The sequence below is a fragment of the Cynocephalus volans genome, chromosome 1 (assembly GCF_027409185.1).
Source record: "Cynocephalus volans isolate mCynVol1 chromosome 1, mCynVol1.pri, whole genome shotgun sequence".
Taxonomy (NCBI): Eukaryota; Metazoa; Chordata; class Mammalia; order Dermoptera; family Cynocephalidae; genus Cynocephalus; species Cynocephalus volans.
Window position 1 is genome coordinate 293,890,795 of NC_084460.1, and position 24,759 is coordinate 293,915,553.

At 43.2% G+C, this 24,759-nt stretch overlaps 1 protein-coding gene and 1 pseudogene across 4 annotated transcripts; one reads left to right on the forward strand and one right to left on the reverse strand.

Moving 5' to 3' along the window:
* Window positions 1-458: 458 nt before the first annotated feature.
* COPS7B (COP9 signalosome subunit 7B) lies at window positions 459-24,279 on the forward strand. 4 transcript variants are annotated; one of them, XM_063098519.1, is made up of 7 exons: window positions 459-577; window positions 7,323-7,330; window positions 8,322-8,397; window positions 11,201-11,289; window positions 12,924-13,126; window positions 15,130-15,235; window positions 22,860-24,279. In XM_063098519.1, exons 1-7 carry the CDS (start codon window positions 520-522, stop codon window positions 23,016-23,018), a joined length of 699 nt encoding a protein of 232 aa, XP_062954589.1. In that variant the 5' UTR covers window positions 459-519; the 3' UTR covers window positions 23,019-24,279. The 4 variants fall into 4 exon arrangements, with proteins under 4 accessions (XP_062954589.1, XP_062954587.1, XP_062954586.1 ...); XM_063098516.1 differs by lacking the exons at window positions 459-577; window positions 7,323-7,330 and adding exons at window positions 3,740-3,829; window positions 5,534-5,711; XM_063098517.1 differs by lacking the exon at window positions 7,323-7,330 and having other exon boundaries at window positions 460-577.
* Window positions 6,440-6,851, reverse strand: LOC134389644 (large ribosomal subunit protein eL28-like; annotated as a pseudogene).
* Window positions 24,280-24,759: the final 480 nt, after the last annotated feature.

The following is a 24,759-nucleotide window of genomic DNA, read 5'->3' on the forward strand; positions in this document are numbered from 1 at the left end:
TTCCCTCTAGCCTGGGAGCGCCCGCCCCGAAGCCAATGGAAAGCCCGCCTCGGAGATTGGCAGCCTCAGCAGCCAATAGAAATGCCCAGCGGCTTCGCAGGGGGACGAAGAGCGTCAATGGGAAGGGCCCTCCCCGGGAAGTCCTACAGGACAAAATTTTCATTCGCTGTTGTTGCCTAGAGTTTGCCCCAGCGGAGGGTTGGTTCGAGATTTGCAGAGGCTCGAGGGGCCTGCTCTCGCCGCCGGCATACTAGCCTTCAGAGACGACGGCAGTTTGCCCTGTGCGATGTGGTAGAGACTACATTTCCCAGCATCCCAGGGGAGCTCCGGGGGACCACAGATCCCAGCACACCACAAAGCGGCCCGGGGACTACAAATCCCAGGATTCCTTGCACTCTGTTTCTCTGTAACTTTGACTCCAGTGTGCCGTGTAGTGTGCGCAAATTCGTAAACCTTGGTGGTTTCTCAATCCGGAGCCTTGAAACCAGGCGGGAAGGCCCTCTTCACCCTCAAAAGAAGATGACAGCCCGCAGAGAGTTAACTTCTGTTTACATGGAACTCAAATCTGCACATTATGGTAAGACTGCAAACAATAAACAAAAACACTGATTAAATCATGAAAGATAGCACAAAATGACCTCTTCAAATTGTGCTTGTTTGTTGATCTGGGGCGCCTTTTACGTGTTTTGCAGGAGTTTCTGGTGCGTTCCTGCTTTGGACTGGGAGTGCTATCGATTTTATACTCAGATATCAATAGAGGCAGGGACTTTAAAGAATTTCCTAATCTAACCCTTGTTGTTTTTACATTTGAGGAAATTTGAGGCCCAGGGAGGTGGAGAGATTGGCCACAGATTACAGCATGTTGGGACAGAGTTAGAATTCGGCCGTATGTCTGCTGACCCTCATTTTGGGCTCTTTGCACCACACTAGGGAGGTGATAATTTTAGCAGCATGGTAGTGTTATTATTCTCCTTGATGAGCAGTTTTCCCGTCCAGGGTTGAAACACCCAGAGGTTAGGTAAGCATTTATTTGGTGAATTTCCTGCAAGTGAGGGAGTGTGACATTTGTTTATCTTTAGCCCAGGCAGAACTTGGTGTTTTGATTTGTTCTTTGTGACTCAAGGTGACATTTAATGTGACTTCAGGAAGTAGGTAAAATTACAATGTAAGCCATGGTTTCCTGGGAGAACTCCTATGTCCTTTCCTAGGCTTCCCTTTCTCTTCTTGTTCCCCCTTTCACCCATCTGGGCACCCACTCAATTTTTTTCTTCCATGACATGTTTTCAGCTTCTGTTATTTGTCGGGCAGTGAGTGGGTAAAAGGTGAAAGACATGGTCACTGCTACCGGGAAGATAACCATCTATTTGGGGAAATAAGGAGACTCCACTGAAATGTAGGATGTAGTGTGATAAATGGCATAAAAGAAATGACATCAGACTGCTACAGAGGATGGAGAGATTTTTTTCCAGATGCAAAACTTTATGGAGGAGGTGGCATGTGAACTTGAAAGATGAGTAGTTCTTTACATAGTCTGAACACTGAATTAATTCTTCGTCTTATATGTACTTTGCAAATATCTTTTCCAAGGCTGTGGGTTTTCTTTTCACCTCTTACTGGTATCTTGTGAAACAGAAATTCTTAGTTTTCATGTAGTACAGTAGTTCAGTTTTTTTCTTTTATGTTTAGTGCTTTTTTGCACTGAGTTTAAGAAATCTTTGCCTATAGGATTGGTAGGATTTTTACAGGCAAAAGCATTGCACAAAAAAAGAGAGAGCAAGGTTGAGCACAGTCCCGGTGTCATACAGGGAAGGTATAAGTCGAGCTGGGCGTGGGAAGGCCTGGAGTTTGGGCTGTGAAGGGGGTTAGGAGAGACAAAGTGGAAGAGTTATGAGGGAGGCACATAGTGAAGGGCTTTAACTGCAGCCATGGAGTCTGGATGTTATTATGGAGGAAGCAGAGGCATTGCGAGAATATCTATGCCGTCAAACTGAACACAGCTGTCTTCCTCCCCGCTCCAAATTTGCCCCTCCTCTTCCGCAGCCCTATTCACTTAACACCACCTCCAGACAGCTCTGGCCTCTCAGGCCAGAATCCTGGGGGATATCCCCCTTCCCTCTCCCTGCATTCAACTGGTCACCAACTCATATAGATTCTATAGTCTAAATGTCTCCAACCATGTCACTTCTTTTTCATCCCATACTGCCACTACCTTTGTTCATGATTGTACAATCTCTTATCTGGAGTAAAACAGTCACTTCAAGGATTTCCCTGCCTCTAGTTCTTTCCACATCCAATCCATTTCTATAGAATCTAATCTGATCATTCTAAAATGGCAATTATTCATACCTCTTCCTAGTTTAAGAAGCCTAAATAATTCTCCAGTGCCCTTAAGATAAAATTAAAAACCCTTCACCGCTTATGCCCTTTATGATTTACATGCTCATTTTTGCAGATTCATCTGAAGCTTCATCTCCTCCAGAAGCATAACTTGAATCACCTCTCCTTAGAGCACAGGCAGCAGAGCCTTATCTATACTCCTAGGGTGCCTGTGGCAACCCTCTGTCATAGAGGGGCAGGCCTGTCTCTCCCAGGGAGCTGTGAGCTCTCCAAGGTATCATTTTTGCCGTATTTAGGTTGTTATGTGTAACCCTTGATACCCTGACTTCAGCTCGGTACCTCTAATTTCCCACCCCTGAACCCTGGGTTACAGCCACTCTGGATTTCGTTCTGCATCAGTATAGGCTACATGGTGTAAGGCTCTTTTCTTCCCAAACCTATTCTCTTCTGTACTTCCAAAATGTTGTAATATCTCTCACAGCACTTAACACATTGGAACTTTTTGAGGTCAAGAACCTTGTTTTATATTCATATAACCTTCTAGATCATAATAGGCACTAAAGAAATGTTTCAAATAAATGAATAAATTGATTGGTGCTGGGCCCCTTTGCATCTATCGTGTCTGATAGGCAAATAGGGCTCTTTTGCTTGTTGTCAACACCTGAAAGTATGTGGTTTTTACTTTAAAGGAATCAGTTGAGTGTTTAGTTATATGGCCTTTCTTAACCATTTTCCCAGGTGAGTTGGTCAGCACCAAATGCAACTATACAAATGACATTTTGGTCACAGAACAATTGTTGGCTCAACCCATCTCTTACTTATCTTAAAAGATTTTCTGAATAGAGGTCAAGAACATGGTCTTTGGCTTCAGATAACCTGGGTTCCAAAGCAGGCTTTGTCACTTACTGACTTACAGACTTTTAGGCTTAGTTAACTCACCTGGAAAATGGGAATAATATTACAGGCCATAGACTTATGAGAGTTCAAATAAATAGTACATGTACAGCATATGACACATAGAAAAACGCTCAATAAATGGTAGTTCTAATGAGCAGTACGTTTCCGTACCCAGAGGTGGTCACAGTCGCCATAGTGAGCTCCAGAGCTGTGGAGCGAAAGGGGTGGATTTGGGGCCCAGGATGGTGATGTCGACCGTTTGGGCCCCAGTACGGCCTAGGCGGCATTCTTCTCTTCGGGCCCCTCGCCACCCCCATCTCCGTCCAGTTCCCGGGCTGCACCCCGGCTGAGACCCTCTTCTCCGGCTTCCCCCGGTTCCACTGAAGGTCAAAGCTGGAAACGCAGCAGGGGGAACTTTGTGTGGGCGGAACTTGAGTGCAGCGGCGGGAGGCTTCCGGGGGAGCTGTACGGGCGACGGGTCGACGGAGGCAGAAAAGCGCCGGACGCCGCAGCGATCATGGACGCTTGACAACCTGCGGGCAGGCGCCGGGAGGCCGAGCCAGCGACCAAGAGGACCGAGAGGCTACACGGACAGGTAGGGGCTGGCGAGAAGGCGGGCTGCGCTGGGGCCCGTGCGCCAGGCTGTGCTGGACTGTCCTACTGCACGCTGGTCGCCAGGAAAGCCCGCGGCCGCGCCGCCCCGCCCCCGCCCCGGAGAGTGCGCCCCGCGGCTTCTCACTCCACGCCTGCGGCCCTGCCTGGAGCACGCCGCCCGCCTTTAAGTCCACCCCAGCTCGCGACCCTCAGCTTACTCACTGTGGCTGCTCTCGGTCCCCACCCCTAAAAGCTGCTCCTTTGCCCCTCTCCCGTCCATCAAAATACCGCCCATGCCTGACGGGAATTCATCTCCGCCAGGTCCCTAGCCTCCTCCTCCCGCCTTCCCACTCCAGAAGAAAGTGACTCTCACCATCTCCTTACACTCTCTGTCCCCACAAGCTTTGCTCCTCAGGCCTAGATCTTTCGGAGGGGCGGAAGTTTCTCTTCATTTCCCTACCCCCTCTGTACCCCCAGCTCCTTCCATTCATTCTCTTGACAGAGATCTCCAGCTCTTCCTTCACGCGTGTCCACTTGGAAGGACGGTTTTGGTTCCTCCTCTCCTAACGATCACCTACCCTTCTTCCCTTTCTCATCCTTTCTCCTTTCCCTTCTCAGAACTCTTTGGTCCCTAGCACTTCATTTTTTTTGTTTATGACAGGACCTTATTAGGTAACTCTAAGAGAGGCGACGTCCTTGTTTGTCTAATATGTGAAAGGGCTGCTGCTCTGTGTGACTTCCTCCGCAGGAAAACTTGGTTTCTCTTGTATCAAACTATCCGTCTTTGAATTGTTCTCTGTTTCACCTCACTATACCTCTTTTCCTTCATTTTGTCACGCAGCCCCAATATGTATCATTTTTGGAGGAGAAATCTTTTCTTATGTGGTACTTCTGTTGAGTAGGTATGCAGTGTGTCTGCATCCACTCAGCATGTCATTAGATTACACAGTTGAGGGACCTTCCTATAGTTAACGTCTTCAGGATGGCAATACAATATCTTCATTGTTTTCCCAAATCTTTTTATTTTCTTGAGGTTTTGTACAAGTTCTGAAGTCGTATTTGGTAAAATGTCACATTATCAGGAGGAGGCCAAATAGAGGGATTTTCCCACTGACTTACACAGCATGTATTAGTTTAAATATGTTGCTCCTTATCTTTCGAAATGATTTTCCCTTTTCTTGGCTTAAGTGACTTCTTTGATTAAATGAGACATCTTTCTTGTCAGGTTTTTGTGTCTTGTCTGTTTCTGGTTGTAGATGGGATTCTGAGGATACACTGGAAGCTGTAACTGATTCCTTTTGCTTACATCTGGTGCCTCTGTATATGGGCAATATCTTCTGTTTCTTAACAGAAGAGTCTGTAAATGAGGTGGATGTAAAACAGCTACCGAGAAACTCCTGCATATTTCTTTAGGTCTTGGTCAGGTTTAAAGACTTGGAAGGTGTTGCCTCTGAGAGAGGAGTGGATAGGGATGAAGTGACTTTTACAAAGTGTGTTTCAAACCTCAGAATTGAGGACAAGAGCCTTTTAAATCCAGGTTGAACTGCACTCATCTCAAAGTGGTCATTGCATCCGGACACAGGAGCTGTTTTTTCTTTATGAACGCTACACAACTAAAGTTTTCTGGTGTCTCATCCAGCATTAAATATGCCTTGACTTTGCAAAGGAGAAGGAAGAATGACTGACACACTTTTCCTTTGGACAGATCTTAAGGCCAGAGAATGGCAGGTGAACAAAAACCCTCAAGTAACCTCCTGGAACAGTTTATTTTACTAGCCAAAGGTACCAGTGGCTCAGCCCTTACTGCTCTCATAAGCCAGGTCTTGGAAGCTCCTGGAGTATATGTCTTTGGAGAACTGCTGGAGCTGGCCAACGTGCAGGAGGTAAGAGTGGTTTCCAAAGAAATTTCTCTAATCTTCTTTGTTCTAAGCCTTTTTGTGAATCTCCAAGTTTTCTAAGGAATTTCAGTGCTGAAGTATTGTGGACCTGTGAAGTGCCCAGTTGAGGGAGGGATGGGAATTGGTGGGGCAGGGGAGGAGATCCAGGATGATGTCTTGGGCTCCTTTTATTCAAGAGTTTCACCAAACTTGGGTAAAATTAGATTGGGTTGCTAATAATCTGAAAGACAGTAAAAAGGTCAAATTGATCCTTATAAATTAGAAAAGTAGTGCTATACACATGGGTTGATATTAAATAGGGGTAGTTTCAGGCATTCTTAGGGACAAAAAAACCCTCCATTACAACATAGATAAAAAAGATTGGTCAGGGGCATACATAGCAGAAAATTTTTGCTATTGAACATGTGATGGGTATGAATAGGAAGATATTGTTTCTTTGGAAAAAGGCAATGTTGTGCTAACGTAGATGTATTAAAAAGATAATGACATAAACAGCAGGGAAGTAGTCCATTTTGCTTTGTTTGCTTATTTGCTTGTTGTTATTAAAACCTTGGGTATCCAGTTTTGGTCATTGTGCCTCAAAGATGAGAAGATCTGTGAAGAATGACCAGATGGAACAAAGAAATGTAAAGCAGCCTTTACTTCTCAGCCTCTGCTTCCCACTTTGGACATTTTAATTTCTATTATTGATTGATTAAAGCCTGCAAACACCTTTACTGCTTTGAGCGGGGCTCAGGAACTGTTGGTGGGTTGGTGGGATGGGTACGATTCCTCTTCACCATCACAGGCCTCTGGTTGCATAGGATGGCACTGGCACTGTAGGTGGCCTTCCACAGATCTGGGCAGTGGTACTTCTTGGGGATCATGTGCTGGATGCTGCTGAGAGTGGCCCTGGTATTCTTGTTGGTGGTGGTGTGCACGTAGGAGGTGGCCAGCTTTCACTGGGTGGTTCATTATTTCATGACCAACACAGCACCTTTGCTGTTAGCTGCAGGCAGTGAGCTTGTAACAGAAGGAGTTGTGGACCTTCGGGTTATTGGGCTCAGTGCTGTATTTCTGCTTATTCCTCTTGATCAAGAAACTGGAGCAGTTCTCCAAGGCCATCCATTGTATATGTCTACACATGGCTGCTCTCCCTGTGCAGGCCAGAGATGGAAAGAGCCACTTTAATTTCTTAATTGTAAAATTGCCAAGCTGTAAGCTCTGTGAGGGTAAGGTCTGTTGTGCTAACCATTGTTTCTTTAGAGCTGAATATATAGCCTAACACACAGTAGGCTTTCAGTAAAAATTTGGTTTTCCAGAGATGGAAAATGAATCCTATAAGGAAGATTTGAGAGAACAGGGTTCATTTTTCAACATAAGAGATGGCCAAGGGGTAATATGTTCCTTCAGGTTCACGAAAAGCCTGAATGAATATGTGAAGTAGTTGTTTTGTAACTGTGAGAGATTAGCTAAGAAGAGATGGGTGGGAATTAAAGCCACAAAGACCTTTTTGATTTAGGCCAGTGGGAGAAGTTTTGGAAAAAATTTCTGCTCTAGAGAAAATAGTCAGTTCCAGCTAGTTTTGAAATTGTCTCTCTGAAAGGTGAGGGCTAGATTTGATGGTCTTTACCGGGTCTCTTCCACCTCTTATCCAGGGATATCAGGAGGTTTGTGGTAACCTGAAAAGATAAGCCAAGGTATTAGGATGCCAGAGTTCTCACTGGGGTGCTGAGCAAATCACCTTTATCTCCCCACAGTTTGCGTTTTTTCATATGTGAGCTGGGAATAATCTAGTTGCCTTTCAGTGGTCTGAAATTATGGATGCAATTCTTGGAAACTTTTTAAAAAATGGATAAAATTGAGTGGTATTGCTATTGATGTCTGCAGAATACTACTTATTCCTGTTTAGACTTTACCGAGTTTGGTAAGTTGGAAGAGTAATAGGAGCGTGTTTGTAAGTAAAAGGAACACTCAGTTAAGGTATTTGAGAGAGCAGAGCAGTTCTGCCAGAACAGTGGCTCTTCCCTTTTTCTTCTACAGATGGCTCTGTAGTAATTTTAATGAAAATTTTTATTTGGGGCAACCTAACATCCTGGTTTTCTGTCCCAGTCTGGCTTTTCTTTTACACCTCATGCTGTGGTTATCTCTCCCAGGGCTCATAGTCCACATTGGAACCAACCCTAAGCTTTGCTGAGTTTGGGTTGATGTGGCTCATGCTATACTTACCATGCTAGTGGGTAGACAGGGCTGCTCCAGTCTTTGTTTTAATGCAAAGGGAATCCTGAGAAAACTTGAACTGCCTTCAATGCTTAATGCTGTGTGTGTGTGTGTGTGTGTGTGTGTGTGTGTGTATGTGTGTGTGTGCGCGCGCGCGCATGCTACGTGGATTCCTGAGGGAGAAAAATTAACTTTTGGGCTTTGATAATCTTCTGTATTTTTCCCCAAAGAATCAGAGAGTTGGAAGGGGCCTCAGGGGTGAACTAACCAAACAGTACATAGTAAACGGCTGTGGCATCCGTGGCATATGACCACCTGTTCTCTGCCTCTGTTTGAACACTACAGTGATTGGTAGACAGCTTGGTCTGTGGTGACCTTTTTTTTTCCCCTCCTCAGCTTGCAGAAGGAGCTAATGCTGCTTATTTGCAGTTGCTGAACCTTTTTGCCTATGGAACATACCCAGATTACATAGGTGAGTTGGTTAAGATTGTTCAAAAGACTTAATTATGTTGCTCAGTTTGGAGGATCCTTGTATAAAGCCTGGGGGTGGGGAATGGTGGAGACTTTTCGACCTGGCTGTTTCCCTGACTGTGCTCTGTAGGTAACCTCACAAAAGGAATTTCCCTTCTTACCGTTTATTTCCCAGTGGATAGAATGGGGACTGTGTGTATGCTCATCCATAAATTTAGCCCTTGTTTATTTTCCAAATGAGATTCTTGAGGACTGGTGTTTGTAGAACATTTGGAGTGCTGTGAAGTGTCAGAATACACACTTGTAAAATTTTCAGTGTTTTAAATATTATGCAAATAATACCACCATATTGAAGATTTGGTAATCAGATTTAAAAAATTATCCATACTTGTACCTGCACTAAACTATTGTCAGCATTATGGTGCTGGACATTTTCTCCCCTTATGCTTGTGTTTTCTATTACATGGGTGTAATTAGATTATGTATACAATTTTATATGTCTCTTTTTTCCACTTATTTCATAGGCATTTGTTCATATTTTAAGTCTTTGTAATCATTTTTAATATTAGATAATTTAATATTCCTTAATCTATTTAGCTCATTCTCTTTTGTTAGGGCATTTTAATCATTTAAAATTAGAATCTGAAATATTAGGGCCAGCCCGTGGCTCACTCGGGAGAATGCGGTGCTGATGACACCAAGGCCATGGCTTCGGATCCTATATAGGGATGGCTGGTTTGCTCACTGGCTGAGCGTGGTGCTGACAACACCAAGCCAAGTGTTGAGATCTCCTTACCAGTCATCTTAAAAAAAAAAAAAAAAGAATCTGAAATATTAGGAGTGAGGTACTTGCTAACTTACCTCCCACCCAAACCATTTTTTTCTGGCTTTCCTTGATTTTTCTAGTAGTATGACAGCCTGATACAGAGCCTTCCCTACTATATCCCCGACTTCCCTTTTTTTCTCTCTGGTCACTCCTAATTATTCTGTGCTGCTGTCAGACTGGACAGCTTGCCACTTCCTGGTATACCATATTTTTTCTGACTTTCACTTTGTTTCAATGAGTGTGTCCTCTGTTTCTAGCCTCACTTACTAGAGACAGCATTGCACAGATTCTGGAACCAGACTGTCTGCATTTATATTCTAGCACTACTTCTAGTTGTGTGTTCTTTGGCAAGTTAAATAATCTTATGTGCCTCAGTATTCTTATCTGTAAAATGGGAGTAATAATACAAATTCGTAGTCTCTTACCTGTACTACTTGAGGCTAGATGTTTCAGAATTTAGAATTTTGAAGGGCCGGCCCGTGGCTCACTTGGGAGAGTGTGGTGCTGATAACACCAAGGCCATGGGTTCAGATCCCTATATAGGGATGGCCGGTTAGCTCACTTGGGAGAGCATGGTGCTGACAACACTAAGTCAAGGGTTAAGATCCCCTTACCGGTCATCTTTAAAAAAAAAAAAAGAATTTAGAATTTTGGGGACTTTAAAAAGGTAATATGATACGTATGCCTTTTTATGTAACATCCCTAGAGGGATGTGGGCAGCATCTGTAGTCAAACACGTTCATAATTTTGCAGCAAAACAAGTGAATATTCACAAGTAGGATAAAAAGACTGCCTCAGTTCAGATCAGGAATTGCCACCAGATGAATTTCAGCACCATGCTTAAGGAAAAAAAATAAGTTTCGATTCAACTTTTTGGAATCTAGAATTATGGTTAAGGAATTGAGAACATTTGGAATCTATCTTGTGGAGTTGTTGTGAGGATTAAGTGGATGTGTGTATGTATGTATGGATCCGTGTATGGGATTCACACAAAATAAAGTTCACTGTGTATTCATATGTCACCTGCAACTGCTGGCCTTGCTGGTGTCATTACGGTTACTACTAAAATTTTGCCCATCTCCCAAGGCTCATTTCAAACTCCATCTCTTCCATAAATCATTTATTTCTTTTCATCTCTGTACCTCCCAAATGAGATTATGCTCTCTCTTTTTCTCTCTCTCCCCTTTTCCACTTTTCCCCCTGCCTCTTTCCCCTGCCTATCCCCTCCCCCTCTCATCTGGTAGTTTGTACCTTTCTTCTGGTAATTCTGCCTTGCATTTGTAGCTATTAAAACATCTGATTGAAAGACTGAGGATAAGTCTAGGGCCACTGAGTTGTACAACTCTGGGTGGTCGGTGCCCCTGGAGTCGTGCAGCACAGCAACCCTGATGAAGCCCATCTTATTCATCCTTCATTCCCCTTAAGACTGTGCATTGCATGTAACATGCTCAGTGAAGATGTGTTGAATTTAATGCATGTCACAAGGGGCACAAATAGTATTCTGTTAAGATAATTATCATATCATTTTGATGGTTCATGCCTGGCTTTTCAAGAGACTCAACTCCTTGTTTGTAGAGACCAAATCTTTTCTTTGGAAGCACATAGTCTTCCAAAAAAGACAGGAGATGCTCATGGAATTTTTGCCCAATGAATAAGTGTAGAGTCATGACAGTGATTCAATTGTAGATTTGGTTTGGGGAGTTGGTGAGCTAATTCCATAAAAGAAATCCTAATTTGGGCCGGCCCGTGGCTCACTTGGGAGAGTGTAGTGCTGATAACACCAAGGCCACGGGTTCGGATCCCTATATAGGGATGGCCGGTTCGCTCACTTGGGAGAGCGTGGTGCTGGCAACACCAAGTCAAGGGTTAAGAACCCCTTACCGGTCATCTTTTTAAAAAAAAAAAAAAAAAAGAAAAGAAAAAAGAAATCCTAATTTTATTTTGTGTCTTGATTTTTGTGGTGGGTGGGACTGAGCAGCCAACAAGGAAAGACTGCCAGAACTGAGCACAGCTCAACAGAACAAGCTGAAACATCTTACCATCGTGAGCTTGGCATCGAGGATGAAGGTATGTTCCTGAACCCTTTCCTGCTTCCTCCTTATTCCAAGTCAGGTGTCTTGTTAGCATTAATGAGGGATCTGCCAGCTACACACAGCAGAGACACATCATAAATGCATACAATTTGTTGGCAAAGGGAAAAAGAGAAAAAGATCATTAAAATGGTGTATATGATTACTCCCCCTTCCACACAAGAAGAGTTTGTTCAGCAGTGATTGTGAGATCAGCAGGTTCAATTCTGGCACTCCGTGGTGGCTTGTGTGGTGTGAGCATTTTGCCTTGCTAAAGGGAGACTGCTCTTTAAAAATATACATTTAATTTTCAGGCAGCAAAGCATCTCAAGGCAAGTTAACTTCATCTATTGCTCAGTGCACAGTGAACTTTGCCCAGGCTGGAGGAAAAACTTACTATTTTGGACCTATTAAGAGATAGATTTTTAATATCCTGCCTTTCTCTGGGATTTTCAAGGTTAATTACACTAATTGGAATTTTTGCCTTATATGCCAACTTTAGACCCTACTACTCCACCATACCTCCAAGTTCTCTGCCCCAGTTGATTTAGAGGATGCCTTGCAGCCAGCTGCTTACAGCCATTAATAAAGAAGGTCCAGATTTGGTTAATTTATAGTTGATTTTGGCTCTTTGCTTAATCCCAGCCTAAGTTTTTGTAGGACTGTGCCTTTGAAAAAGTTTGCTTTTTGCATTTCTTCTCTGTGATTGAGTTTGAGAGATGTGTATTTGCTCTTGGATTGCCATTTTAATTCCTGAAATCATTTTACCTGATCTGATCACAAATTTTTGATTCTCAACCTGGCATTTCAGGTGGGGGGCCTATTTCATTGGGAAATGAGGGCCTGATCTTTATTCTTGTCCTGATCATGAACTTCTCAAGTGTAGTAAAGAGTAGGAGTCACTTTTTCCCTTATTTCTGCAACCTGACATTGTAAACCCATCTACTTCCCCTGGATATCACACCTTTAGCCATAGAAAACCCTTCTAGGTATGCTTGCTGTTACTCTCTTCTCTGTATACATCTTTGTCCTGTCTGTTCCTACAGATTGATCACTGTGTTAATTTTCAAACTAGTAGTGATGTGTCAGAGGATTTGCAGAAAACTAGATATTTAGATATCCTATTGTCTTAGAGTCATGCAGAAGGTTGGTGCAGCCCAATAAAGGACTACTGTTGGGCCAATAAAGGACTACTGTTGGGGAATTGACATTGGTTGCAAGAGTCTGAGAAAACAGATGCACTTCAGGGAGACCTCTGAGCAGGCAGTCCCCACTCACCACCTGTAGGTGGATGTGCTGGCTTGCAAGTATTTTTACTTGCACTCTGCTGGACAAGCAGCCAATTCTCTCCAGTATCTGAGATCTACTGTAGGTTCGTGATGATCTGGCACTTTATGCAAAGTTTGAAAACTTCCAGAGGATGACAGAGTGGCAAATACCAAGTATTTCCCTTTCTTTTCTCTGGAAGGAGTCTTTAGGATCTGTAAGAGTTGTTGCCCTCGATATTAGTAGTTACCGCTAGCCTGCATTTCCCAAGCCTGGAGGCAGCTGTTGGGCTATGTGAGTAATACCTGCATTTTCATTAATGCTTGCCAGATGATTTTTATAACTATCACATGGGCTTATCTACAGTGTATCCCCTACTCCGTGCTGCTGAAGGACCTGGAGATGCGGAATCTCCGAGAACTAGAAGACCTCATAATTGAGGCTGTCTACACTGACATTATCCAGGGCAAACTGGACCAGCGGAACCAGCTGCTAGAAGTGGATTTTTGCATTGGCCGTGACATCCGAAAGAAGGATATCAATAATATTGTCAAGACCTTGCATGAATGGTGAGGCTGACAGAAGGAGGGGTATATCTAGCATGTCCTCTGTGCCTCTGCTTGCAAAAATGTGATCTCCAGGTGTCAGCTGAGGGTTTGGGGTAGGTCTTGGGGCTGCCTGGTAGCTGGGGCGTTAGGACAGTAAGCCAGAGAGTTGGGCTGCATTTGCGATTACAGTTGTGTGGCAACAGGAATTGTTTTATGCCTCCTAGTGCCTTGGTTGTAAAGTAGTTCTTGTCTTAATGTAGCTGGGGGGCTATTTAATAATGGGGTATAAAATGCCTAGGGTTAGCAGGTGAAGCCTCTGTATCCTAGCTGTGTGACGCCAATCCTGTGCTTCCCAAACTCTGACTCAAAGTTTGACCAAGCTCAGGAAATCAGTGTTTGTAAGATTCCCTGGATAAGAGAAGCCGTATTTAGAGTCAGTAACATACTGGGCTAGTATTTGTAGAATACTGTAAGGGATATTGAAAACAAGGAATGGGTTATTCTAATTTGGAACACAGACTCACATAGAATGTTCGATAACTATGCTGTATTCTAGAATGTTTGATAACTATGCTGTATTCTAGTATATAAAACAAGTTGGAACATTTTTGTGTACTCTGTTTCAATGGAATTTGCAAGAGCTGTTACACATTCTAGGATTTGTTATGGAGTTTTTAAAGTGATTTGGGGCTTAGAAAGCCAGATGGACTTAGCTGGAGAAGTGTTAGCTGAGTTTTGAAGGAGGGCCAGGATCAGAGTATAATTGGAGGCGGGAAGAGTGTGTTCCCAGGCAGGCACGTGGCACTCTGGAGGTCATGAAGCAGAGCCAGCAAGTTTTGTGCCAGAGGGATAGGGAGGTTGTATTCTTGAAAACAAACTGAATCTCTGGCTTATCCCCAAGAGGAGTATATCAAGGGACAAATGGCCCAGCTTTGACTCCCTGGGGTCTAATGCCTCCTGAGTTTCCCTCACTTAAGCTCTTACACCCCAAGGCATGGACTGCCCACCTCTCATCCCGAGTTCTGTCCCAAGCATAGCTCCAAACACCTTCCCTTTATAACATCTGACACAAGCAGGAGCTCTCAAAAGATTAATAAACTTAGAAAATACTCATCATGAAAATGGTCTGGCATATAAAATCTAGCCTTCCAATTCTTCTAAAGTTGACTGTCTTATTCTGTTTTTGAGATAGCTGATAGTTTTCACATCCACAGTCTGGTTTCTTGTTTTTAAGCCCCCAGTAAGTTTGACTCAGAGGTGCCATTCTAATTCTCCTATCCCAGGATGTTTACTAAAAGAGATTCTTAAAATTCATGTTTAGGAATTGGAGTTAAATTTGAAACAAATTTGCTATGTAGGGAGGTACTACAAATATGGCAAAATGTTCACAACTATTGAGTCTTAAGAAGGGAAGGGTATGCAGATATTCATTGCACTGGTCTTTCATCTTTTTTTGATTTTTAAATTTTCAAAATAAAAAAGGGGAAAATGCACTTGGGAGAGCATGGTGCTGGTAACACCAAGGTCACAGGTTTGGATCCCCATACCAGCCAGCTGCCAAAAATAAAAGTGGGGAAAATAAAATAACAAGGAGAGGTATGGCAATTAGGAAGTTAATTAAACTTCTGAGAAAAGGAGCAATCTCCAAAATAGGATGCTTTTAGAAAATGTTTTCTTTCTGTTGAGGAAATTGATTAATCAGTGCTACCTGTAAAGTCTCTCCTACTTCCTTTAGTCTTAACATTCTGTAAAGCCATTTCCCATGGGATACAAAAATTGTCAATAAGAGCCATATTCTGAGAAACTACTGCCAAACCACCTTATTTGTCTCCATATATCCTGAGTTGTGTATTTAGAAATGCTTGTCTTTTGGAAGGAGCAAAGGGACAAGAGCCTTTGGCAGAGGGGGTGTTAAAGGAAGTCCCTATAGAGTGCCTGGGAGGGCCATTGGGAGGGAAATTTCTGAGGCTGGAAGAGACTTCCCAGGCCTCTCTGCAGCTCTGGGCTGCTTTTCTCCTTTGTAGGTGTGATGGCTGTGAAGCAGTTCTGCTGGGCATCGAGCAGCAAGTCCTGAGAGCCAACCAGTACAAAGAGAACCATAACCGAACTCAGCAGCAGATAGAGGCAGAGGTAAGGAAGGGCGTATTTGTTCCTCTTGCGAGGGTGTACCTGTTTATTCCTTTGCAGTGTTTTTGTTTTGTGATTCTTGGTGTAGATGAAATAAGCACTCACCAACAAACAGGCACTGCTGGGAAACAGGGATGAATGAGTATGCCCCAGTTTCTGCTCTTGATGTTCTCTGTCTCCTTTCTAAGTCCCAGTCAGCAGAGGGTGATCAGGCTTGGAGAGCAGAGAATGTTGTCATTTCAGCACACATGCACTTTGTAGCTGTAGAGCAAAAGAAAAATGAGTTTGAGGATAGATCTTAAAATGGATAGAAGGATGGTGGTTACCAGGTTGAGTGGCAGGAGGGGTGTGGTTGGGCAGGGGCACTTGGGGCTTCAAGGCCTTGGCAGTGTTCTGTTTCCTGAGTTGTATGGTAGGTTCTTAGTATTTGTTTTATTCTTCTCTAAACTCTACATATACAAATATTTAAATTTTTTAAATGAATGATATATTTCATACTGAAGAAAAGGGAAAAATTTGGCAGATGAGATGTACATGAAGATAAGAGAGCATGAGTATGGTTTTAGTGACACTGGTTGTCGAGGATACTTTTAGCCTCCTGGATGGACATAGGCTCCAGCCTTTGTGTTATGGGCATTAATTTGTGTGGCTGTAGCCTGACATGTGGAACAACCTCAGAATTTGTTTGGAGCCCTTAAGATTAAAAAGCAGTTATCTTTGTTAACATTGGAAGTCCTTTTCTAGTGTGAGTGGGGCTTGAAGTGATGATGGTATTTGATGAGCTTAAAAAATCATTAATTCACAGGGATCTTGATCAAAAAAAAAGAAAAAAGAATCTGGTGTCCAAGAGTGTACAGAGTAGGGTCCAGAATTCCAGCTAAGGAGCATAGGAAATGAGTAAATGTGCTTTTCAAAGAGAGTTTTGTGAGATGTGGAGAGTTCCCCCCCACTTTGTTATATCTACTCCTTGGAAATAAAACCTGTGTCTTAGTTGTAAGATCACCTCCTGTTGAGCTGAAATATTTCTGGCACACCACGTAAGCGCATCAGTGTGAACTGTACTTTTCATAATCAGCTATGTGGTTATTTTCTTGGTGATGGTGGCCTCTTCTGTGACCTGGGATTGAGGTATGAGCAAAGAAAGAAGGGCTACCCACTCTGTCCTTTGTGTTTGTTCCTTCCTATAAATCAGACCCTGGAAAAATGAGGTTTGGGGTAGCCTGTGTAAAACCAGTAGTCTTTAACCTAGGCACTGGGAGGAGTCTGATCACTACTGCTTGTCCCATTGTGCCTGAACTGTTGCTAATTGTGTGATAGGTATGGGCTGACATCGTGGTCATTAACAAAGATGAATAAAACTAGTTTCCGAATTTTGAACTGTTCAAGTTTATATCTGTGACAAACGGCATTGGACAAAAGAAAGACAGGCGTGCACAGAGCTACTGTTGATACTTTGCTAATGACTGAGGCACACCCTATATTTACACAACAGTGTAGACTCTTTAAATTATGGTTATTTAGAAAAAAGAGAGCACTCTAGTGCCAGCACACGTGGATTTGTTGTCAGTGGTCCATTGTTGGAAAACATGGCTACCCCTGCTGGCAGAGCCTGAAGCTGCCACCAGGTGGCAGAAAGGATTTAAATTTCAGAGAAATCCAAGGAAAAGGACAAGGCCACCTCCACCACCAATTAGAATATAATTGACATGTTTGTCATAATTGACATGTCTGTTGACATAATAGTCTTCTAGAAGAAGAAGAATCTGGAACAGACCAATATGAGAAGAGAGAGAGAGCATGGTTAAAGCTCAGAGCCTTGTCAGTTTTTCCTTCAGTAAATGCATGATCTGGCTATTAAGTGCAGGATGCTAATCATCTTCCAGCTTGAGGCACACAGTAGGTAGTCACCAAATATTTATTTACTTGAAAAGAAAACAAATTTACAAAGAACAGAGGTAATTTTGTCATACTCTGCTTGTATTTATGCTTCTGGGTTACCCTTGGCGTAACTTTTTTTTTAGCCATTTTCTCAATTGAGCTGGTGATCTTTTCTTTATTTTTCCTTAAATTAGATTGCTTGTTCTCAGAGGGAGAAACTTGATGCCCACCCCCAACTCCCCTAATCTTATAACAGAAGCTTTCTTCTGGGGAGTTGTAGCTTCAAGAGCTTTTCCTCATAATAAAGTCAGCCCTGTCACAAACTGCCTAAGAATATTCTCTCCTTTTAGGCTTTCAGGGAAATAACACATGCTAATTAGTTAGCATTCCAGCATACCTGGGGGAGCGAGAACAGTAGCATTATGGGCTGTTTCATTGTCTCTGAGCAAGCACTCTGAAGGGGAGGTAATGATTAGTCATGGTGTCAGAAAGCACCTCCTCATTTATATTTGATTTTGGAATGTATTTTTCTTATATTTGAATGTGCCTATGTCTGATGTTCTGTGGAATATAAATATATAGCTTTTGCTACATTTATGCAGTAGGCTATGTGCCAGTCATGTAGGTAAGAAAGCATATTGGACAAACTAAGCTCTGTTTTCCGTTATGTAGAAAATTCCCTAGGAGTTAAGTTAGTGACACATCTTGAGGCTTGTTGGCTGTTACAGTGCTCCAAAAGTACACCTCTTGGTACCTTTTGGAGAGGCGTTCTCTTCGTCTTCCAGGTCTACTTTTCTTTGTAGCACTTTTCCAACTGTGAATTCTGTTTCCTGTTGTCTGCCTTTGCTTTGCCCCACAACTGAAGGAAGTTTTCCTGCCCCACGAAGCTCTTCTCTCTCCTTTTGCCCGAATATTTAAGTTATATGATAGAGCTAGGCTGCATTTTTGCCAGCAGGTGCAATCCCACTTGAAAATTACCCAGTCCAAACCGGCCCATGGCTCACTCAGCAGAGTGCGGTGCTGATAACACCAAGGCCACGGGTTCGGATCCTTTTAGAAAAAGAAAAAAAAAGAAAATTACCAAGTCCTATGTTTTGAAGAGCTTGACAAACTCAAGGTCATCTGGCAGTAAGACAAGGATGGCCTGTAAGCCAGGCCACTTGAGGAAGAAAACCAGAAGGGGCTGGGCCAGATTTAGGCCAAAGAAGGCAAGTATGTGTGGGGATGATGTTTGTTGTCAATTGAAGGGTGGCTCTGGGGAACAAGAATTAGACTTATCAAGGGAGTCTGTCCACGAGGACAAAACAGGTTTAATTGGTGGACCTACATTGGTGGCCAATCTGGAGCCCTGGAAGGAGCTAGCCACACTTAGACCTATATAGCTATTGGAAGGAACTAGTTGACTCTTAAGGTCCCCTTCAACTATGAGGGTCTGTCACTGGTTCACCAGTCTTTGTGAGTTCTCTGTGTTTAAAATGCCAGCAATAAAGTTGACTTGAACAAGGTGTCTCTGTAATAGAATCCAGTGTGAGGGTCACAGCACCCACTGTGCCCGGCTGAGTCCTTGTGGAGGATAAGGTCTCATTTCTTAGCCTTCAGAAACACTTGCCCAAGAAGCCCTCTTTTCCTCTATGGGGTTTTCATTTTTCCTGAAAGTGATAATGACTGTGGAGCACTTAGATTTGTCAGTAGTCTTATTGGAGGAGTAAGACATGTACACCTGAAACAGGAGGCCACTCAGTGGTGTGTGAGACAATCAGAATGAGAGGTACTGCCAGGTAAGTGCGGGTTCAGGTAGGCGGGTCTGTGTGGCTGGAGTGGTCAGGGCAGGCTATGTGGAGAGGTGCTCCACTCTCCAGGCAGGGGCCAGCTAAAGAGTTTTGTCCAGGCTGGAATCATAGGGTACATGAAAGGCAGAGATGAAATAACTGCTTCTAAGCGTGGTGCAGGGGACAAGCCTGACTCGAGTGCAAGGCATGTGTTGAGTGGAGAAGGAAGGTACCAGAGCTTGAGTGGTGTTTCAGAACTGGAGAAGAAACCAGTTTTCTCTGGGCCAAGGCTCATTTCTGTTTCTTACATACCAGGGTCACTGAACAACCAAAATAGTAGCTTGTTGAGAGGGTTATTTCTACCAGAGAAAACTGTTTGAGAAGTAAATAGGCATTTGAATGAAAGGGGAGAGTGTCCATGCTTCTGTCTACTTATTTGCTCAAAAGTATTTGACAGGATCTTGAATCAGAGGCTTTTAATTTTTTTTTTTTTTATGCCAGAATTTTATTTTATTTTATTTATTTATTTATTTATTTTTTTAATTTTATTTTGTCGATATACATTGTAGCTGATTATAGCTCCCCATCACCAAAACCTCCCTCCCTTCTCCCTCCCCCCCTCCCCCCCAACAATGTCCTTTCTGTTTGCTTGTTGTATCAACTTCAAATAATTGTGGTTGTTATATCTTCTTCCCCCCACCCCGGTTTGTGTGTGTGTGTGTGTGTGTGTGTATGTGTGTGTGTGAATTTATATATTAATTTTTAGCTCCCTCCAATAAGTGAGAACATGTGGTATTTCTCTTTCTGTGCCTGACTTGTTTCACTTAATATAATTCTCTCAAGGTCCATCCATGTTGTTGCAAATGGCAGTATTTCATTCGTTTTTATAGCTGAGTAGTATTCCATTGTGTAGATGTACCACATTTTCCGTATCCACTCATCTGATGATGGGCATTTGGGCTGGTTCCAACTCTTGGCTATTGTAAAGAGTGCTGCGATGAACATTGGGGAACAGGTATACCTTCGACTTGATGATTTCCATTCCTCTGGGTATATTCCCAACAGTGGGATGGCTGGGTCGTATGGTAGATCTATTTGCAATTGTTTAAGGAACCTCCATACAGAGGCTTTTAAATAGAATTGAGTCACCATGAGATAAGAAGGCTGTGGTATCATGGTGGGGAGTACAGACAGGAAGCAGAGGATAAATAAGCCCTTCTTTGAATGGAGAAGGGTAATGTACAGGCTCCCTTGGGAACTAGAGTGAGAACCTGTGAGTTCATGTTATTGCAAAGGATATGATGATGGAAGTGTTGAACTTTGGGAAGAACAAGAGTATATACAGCAAAAGAGTAAACCAGCAAAGCATTGGGGGTCAGTTGAGCTGGTCGACTGCTGAGAGGCCAACAAGGGAACCTTCCTCCATGAATGTGGTGAACATGCCACATGCAGAGATGCTGGTTGTTAATTTCTGATAGGCTTGTGATGACTTTATTCTACAGAAACAAAGGTGCAAGGGATTGAAAATGCATTCATTATTTGGGGATCGATTAAATGCTTTTTCCTTAATTGTGTAGGGGTTATGAGACTATCAGTAAATCTAAGATATACTAAATGAAAGAACCAATATAGAAAATTATTTGCGTAGTATAAGCTGATTGTTTAGTAAAAATTATTACACAAATAACTTGAGGAAATAAGGTTAAATGGTGATTATCAGCCAAGGTGAAATTAAGGAAACTATATATTTTTTGTTTTATTTTAAAATTTTTAATAAAGCTTTTTTGCTAAATGGGAAAGGTAATCATTTGCTTGGAAAGATACCATTTTTGGAAATACAGGTCTTGTAACGAAAACTTGCTAGTTTTCTGTTTTATTTGATTAAAAATTTGTCATCTTTTGGGGAAACTTAAAACAGATTTCTTCAGTTAATGTTAAATTGTAGGATCTTTGAACACTTTGGAAGTTAGAAAGAACTGACATGCAAAGAGATAAACTTAAGTCATGCTGTTACCTCTTATTAAGATTTTAATTAAATCTTCCTCCTCATACTTAGAAAGTATATCCAACTGGAGAAGCCTTGGAATGTTATTTGATAAAGCAGTGATATCTGTGAAATTGTATTTCTTAATCTCTCCTCCAAGGGCATCAAAATATACCTTTAAGTAAAACAAACAAGCAATAACAAAGATCTCTTATATAAGGGAAGGAGTCGTAAGCAATCCACTTACTCCAGATTACACTGACTCCCCAAATGACTGTACTGAACAACAGATTCTAAAGCGGCAGTGAGCCTCAAGGAGGGTGGGATGCCTGGGCTTCTGAGACCGCACTGCTTGGTCTGGCAGGATGCTGGATAAGGCCAGACTTGACTTAGGCTGCCCTCTGTATTGACTGTCCCAGCCCACAGCCCTCCATAACCCTGCTTTCAGCAGTTTGGGGCATGGCTGTTTCCCACATCTCAAAACAACAACCAAAGACCAAAAAACCACCTATGGTCTAGTCGAGGTTGATTCCTGCAGAGAATAGCTCTCCTCCAGGAGGCTAATTTTTGTCCATTCTTGTGGCATTGTTTCATCTCTGCATTTGGACTGTCTCTTACTGTAGCTTCTGATGTTCTGACTGTTGAGAACTTTTGACCCTGACAAATCCCTTCCCACTCTGTAGAAAACCAAACCTCCTGCTTCCCCCAGAACAAGGATGCCATCAGATGGGAAGGCCCTTTACTTTCTCGCCAAAAAACATATGCCTTACTCTGCACCAACCTTCTCTTCTTTCTTCCTTCTAATGTAACGACTTTTTCTTAAAGGCTAATATGTATTTGAGTGGACAACTCTTCCCTCCTTTGACACCTCCTTCCTCTTCCTACTTTACCTCCCCCCTTTTTCTTCCTCTCATTGAGCTGATGAGTTAAGGTATGAAAGATCCATTAGAACTGGTGATGGGTATACTGGCCAGCTGCCAAAAAAAACCAAAAAAACAAAAAAACCCCAATAAAACAGGCTGTCCGTTTAGCTCACCTGGGAAAGCATGGTGCTGGTAACACTAAGGTCATAGGTTCGGATCCATGTACCAGCCAGCTGCAAAAAAAAAAAAAAAAAAAAGAACTAATGTTAGGGAATGTTATATAAACAGGCACTGGAATACACAGTTGGTAGAAGTACAAAGTGGTACAACCACTTTTCAGAAGGCAATATAGCAGTACTGACTCAAGAGTAAGATGTGCATCTCCTTTGATCAAGAAAGCTCAGATGTCTTCCACAGGTGTTCAAAAAAGTAGACAAAGGTAAACATAGAAGGCTGTTCATAGTAGCACCAAAAACCAAACTGGGAACTAATTTAAAAATTGTAGAACATTTGTAGTAGATTAGTACACATGTGTCACAGAGGACATGTACTCTGACATGGGAAAATGTTCAGAAATTACTTGCATGTTTTTGAGCCCCTGCTTCAGGTGAAAAGAGGTATGCTGCAAAACAGTAGTGTTACAGTGTTTTCCAGTTCTTTTACTACATTTTCTTCATTTGTTACTTAGTTGGCTAAAGTTCATCCTCTAGTTGTTTATTCAAGAAGGGTTCATGGAACTGTATTTCCAAAAGTCTTGTGAAAATATTTCTGGTCTTATACATGAACAACAATTAGCTGAGTATAGAATTGTTGGGTCACCTTTTTTTTTTCTGAGGACATTTTAACCATTGCTTTCTTTCACCTTCTGTGTTGAACATCTGCCAAATGGTCCACTTCCACTTGCTTTGAGCCAGAAAGCATTAGTTCTACATTTTTGCTTGGTTCATTCCCACATAAGTTCCACAGGTAGTCTCTGCTTATTTCTCCTCAACTGGGTTTCTGAAGATAATTTCAGATTTTCTTGCAGGGGATTTTGGCTTCTTCTCTCTGTGGCCCTTATTATAGTGAGAATGTATTTTGGTGTGTTTCTGGTGCTAATAGGCTGAGCTCACCAATTCTGTATCTCCTTCCAGGTTACCAACATCAAGAAGACACTGAAAGCCACTGCATCCTCCTCAGCTCAGGAGATGGAGCAGCAGCTGGCTGAACGGGAGTGTCCCTCTCATGCTGAGCAGAGGCAGCCCACCAAGAAGATGTCCAAAGTGAAAGGTCTGGTCTCCAGCCGCCACTAGGGCCGGCTGGGGCAGCTGGCACTCACCAGGCCTGGGTCAGGTGGGGAGAGGACACCAAGGGCCTATTTCCTCCTCTCTCTACCTGCAGTGAGTTCCAGACCTGCCCGTCCCCCCACAGCGCCTCTTTACCCTGTTGGTACTGTTCCAGAAAAACCGTTACTCCCTTTCCTTGCCTACTCCGTCCTTCCCCCATTGTTCTCTTCAGACTCAGGGGCTCCACTGATGCCATCCTAACAGGGTCAGACACTGCCCAGCTTCCCTCCAGGAGGTTCTCTTCTCTGTGTCCGGCCTTGTCTCCCTCCCAGTTTTTCTTTTGCTCCATTTCATTTTGTCAGGCTGGTCATAAGCCAGAGACAGCTTTAACTGGCCCACAGGGATGACTGTGGAGGAGGCCCTTCTCTGAGGGGGGGCTTCCTTCTCCAGCCCCAGGTACCACAGTGCCCACAATGGTGCAGGCGATCTCTAGCCAGGTATCAAAATGCATCGTTTTCCCTCTCCTGCCTTATCCCTTGTGGCAGCTCAGTTAAGGCCATGGAAGGATGTGATGCTGGGCTGTGTTTACTAAACCCACGGGTTTTCAGCCTCTTAAGCCCAGCTCCAGTCTCTCGCTAGTCGGGAGTGTTGCGTTGACTCACCTCTGGAATCTGCACACAAGTGGATGGGGCTGTGGGTCTGCCAGGTGGCAGAAGTCATTTCTTCTGGGTTGGTGTTCTCTGCTGGCTGCTCTGACGACTCAGCCTTGTTTTCGCTGTGTAGGCCCCAGCCACCCACCAGGGCTGTCTGCCAGCACTTGCCCTCCCAAGATCTTTCATCCCTCCCTCTGCGCCTGTGCAGGGGATGTAGTGCCAGGCCTTCTGGCTAGTGAAGGACGGTCGCTGTGCCCGTCTCTTTCTTTCCACCCCTCCTTGGCTGATGGTGCAGAGCCCTCTGATGATGGCATTCTCCTGGCAAGAGAAAAGGACTTGACTAGACTTTCTGAACTTGAATGGTTTCAGGTTATATTTTAATTTTTTTTTTGTACAGGTTCTGATTCTAATACATTTCAACATGCTTTTTTCCCCCTTTGTGTCAATATTTGTTATAAACTAATCGCCGGGGATTTTTTCACCTGGTTGGAGGGTGGCATGTGTGTATGTGTGTGTGTTGTGTTTTGTTTTGTTTTGTTTTTTTAAGGGGAGGTAGAAGTCCTGGACTGATATTAAAGATCATCGAGGAAAAAGCACATTTTAGAACAAAAAAATAAAAGTGTGGATTTAATGTATGTAACTGCAGAGTATGGGGTTGCTTAGCTGGTGGATCTTGAGGGGCTGGGATTAGGGTGGTTCAGGGAAATGTGATGCTATTTCAGTTCCATGGTTAAAAAATGGATTTCTCCTTTTTCTAAAATGTCAGCAACTGCCTACCGTTGATCAAATGTTAGACTATTCTTGTTTCCCTTTTTTTTTTTTTTTTTTGTCTTTTTTTTTGTCTTTTTGTGACCGGCCGCACCGCGCTCAGCCAGTGAGCGCACCGGCCATCCTTATGTAGGATCCGAACCCGTGGCGGGAGCACTGCTGCGCTCCCAGCGCTGCACTCTCCCGAGTGCGCCACGGGGTCGGCCCCTTGTTTCCCTTTTAAACTGGTTCATGTGCCCACATGACGTTATGCCTAGCTGGAGACTTAAGTTTAATTCCCAAAGTATGTTTCATGAAACCCCTTGTCAGATGCTGTGTGGAAAAGGGGTTCTGTTATTAAATAAATT

Bases quoted from the DNA above. Each gene is read 5' to 3' on its own strand.
- COPS7B (XM_063098516.1), top strand. From the start codon at position 5,550: ATGGCAGGTGAACAAAAACCCTCAAGTAACCTCCTGGAACAGTTTATT. The intron at 5,712-8,321 runs GTAAGAGTGGTT...TCCCCTCCTCAG, and splicing joins AGCTGGCCAACGTGCAGGAG to CTTGCAGAAGGAGCTAATGC. The intron at 11,290-12,923 runs GTATGTTCCTGA...GCTTATCTACAG, and splicing joins GCTTGGCATCGAGGATGAAG to TGTATCCCCTACTCCGTGCT.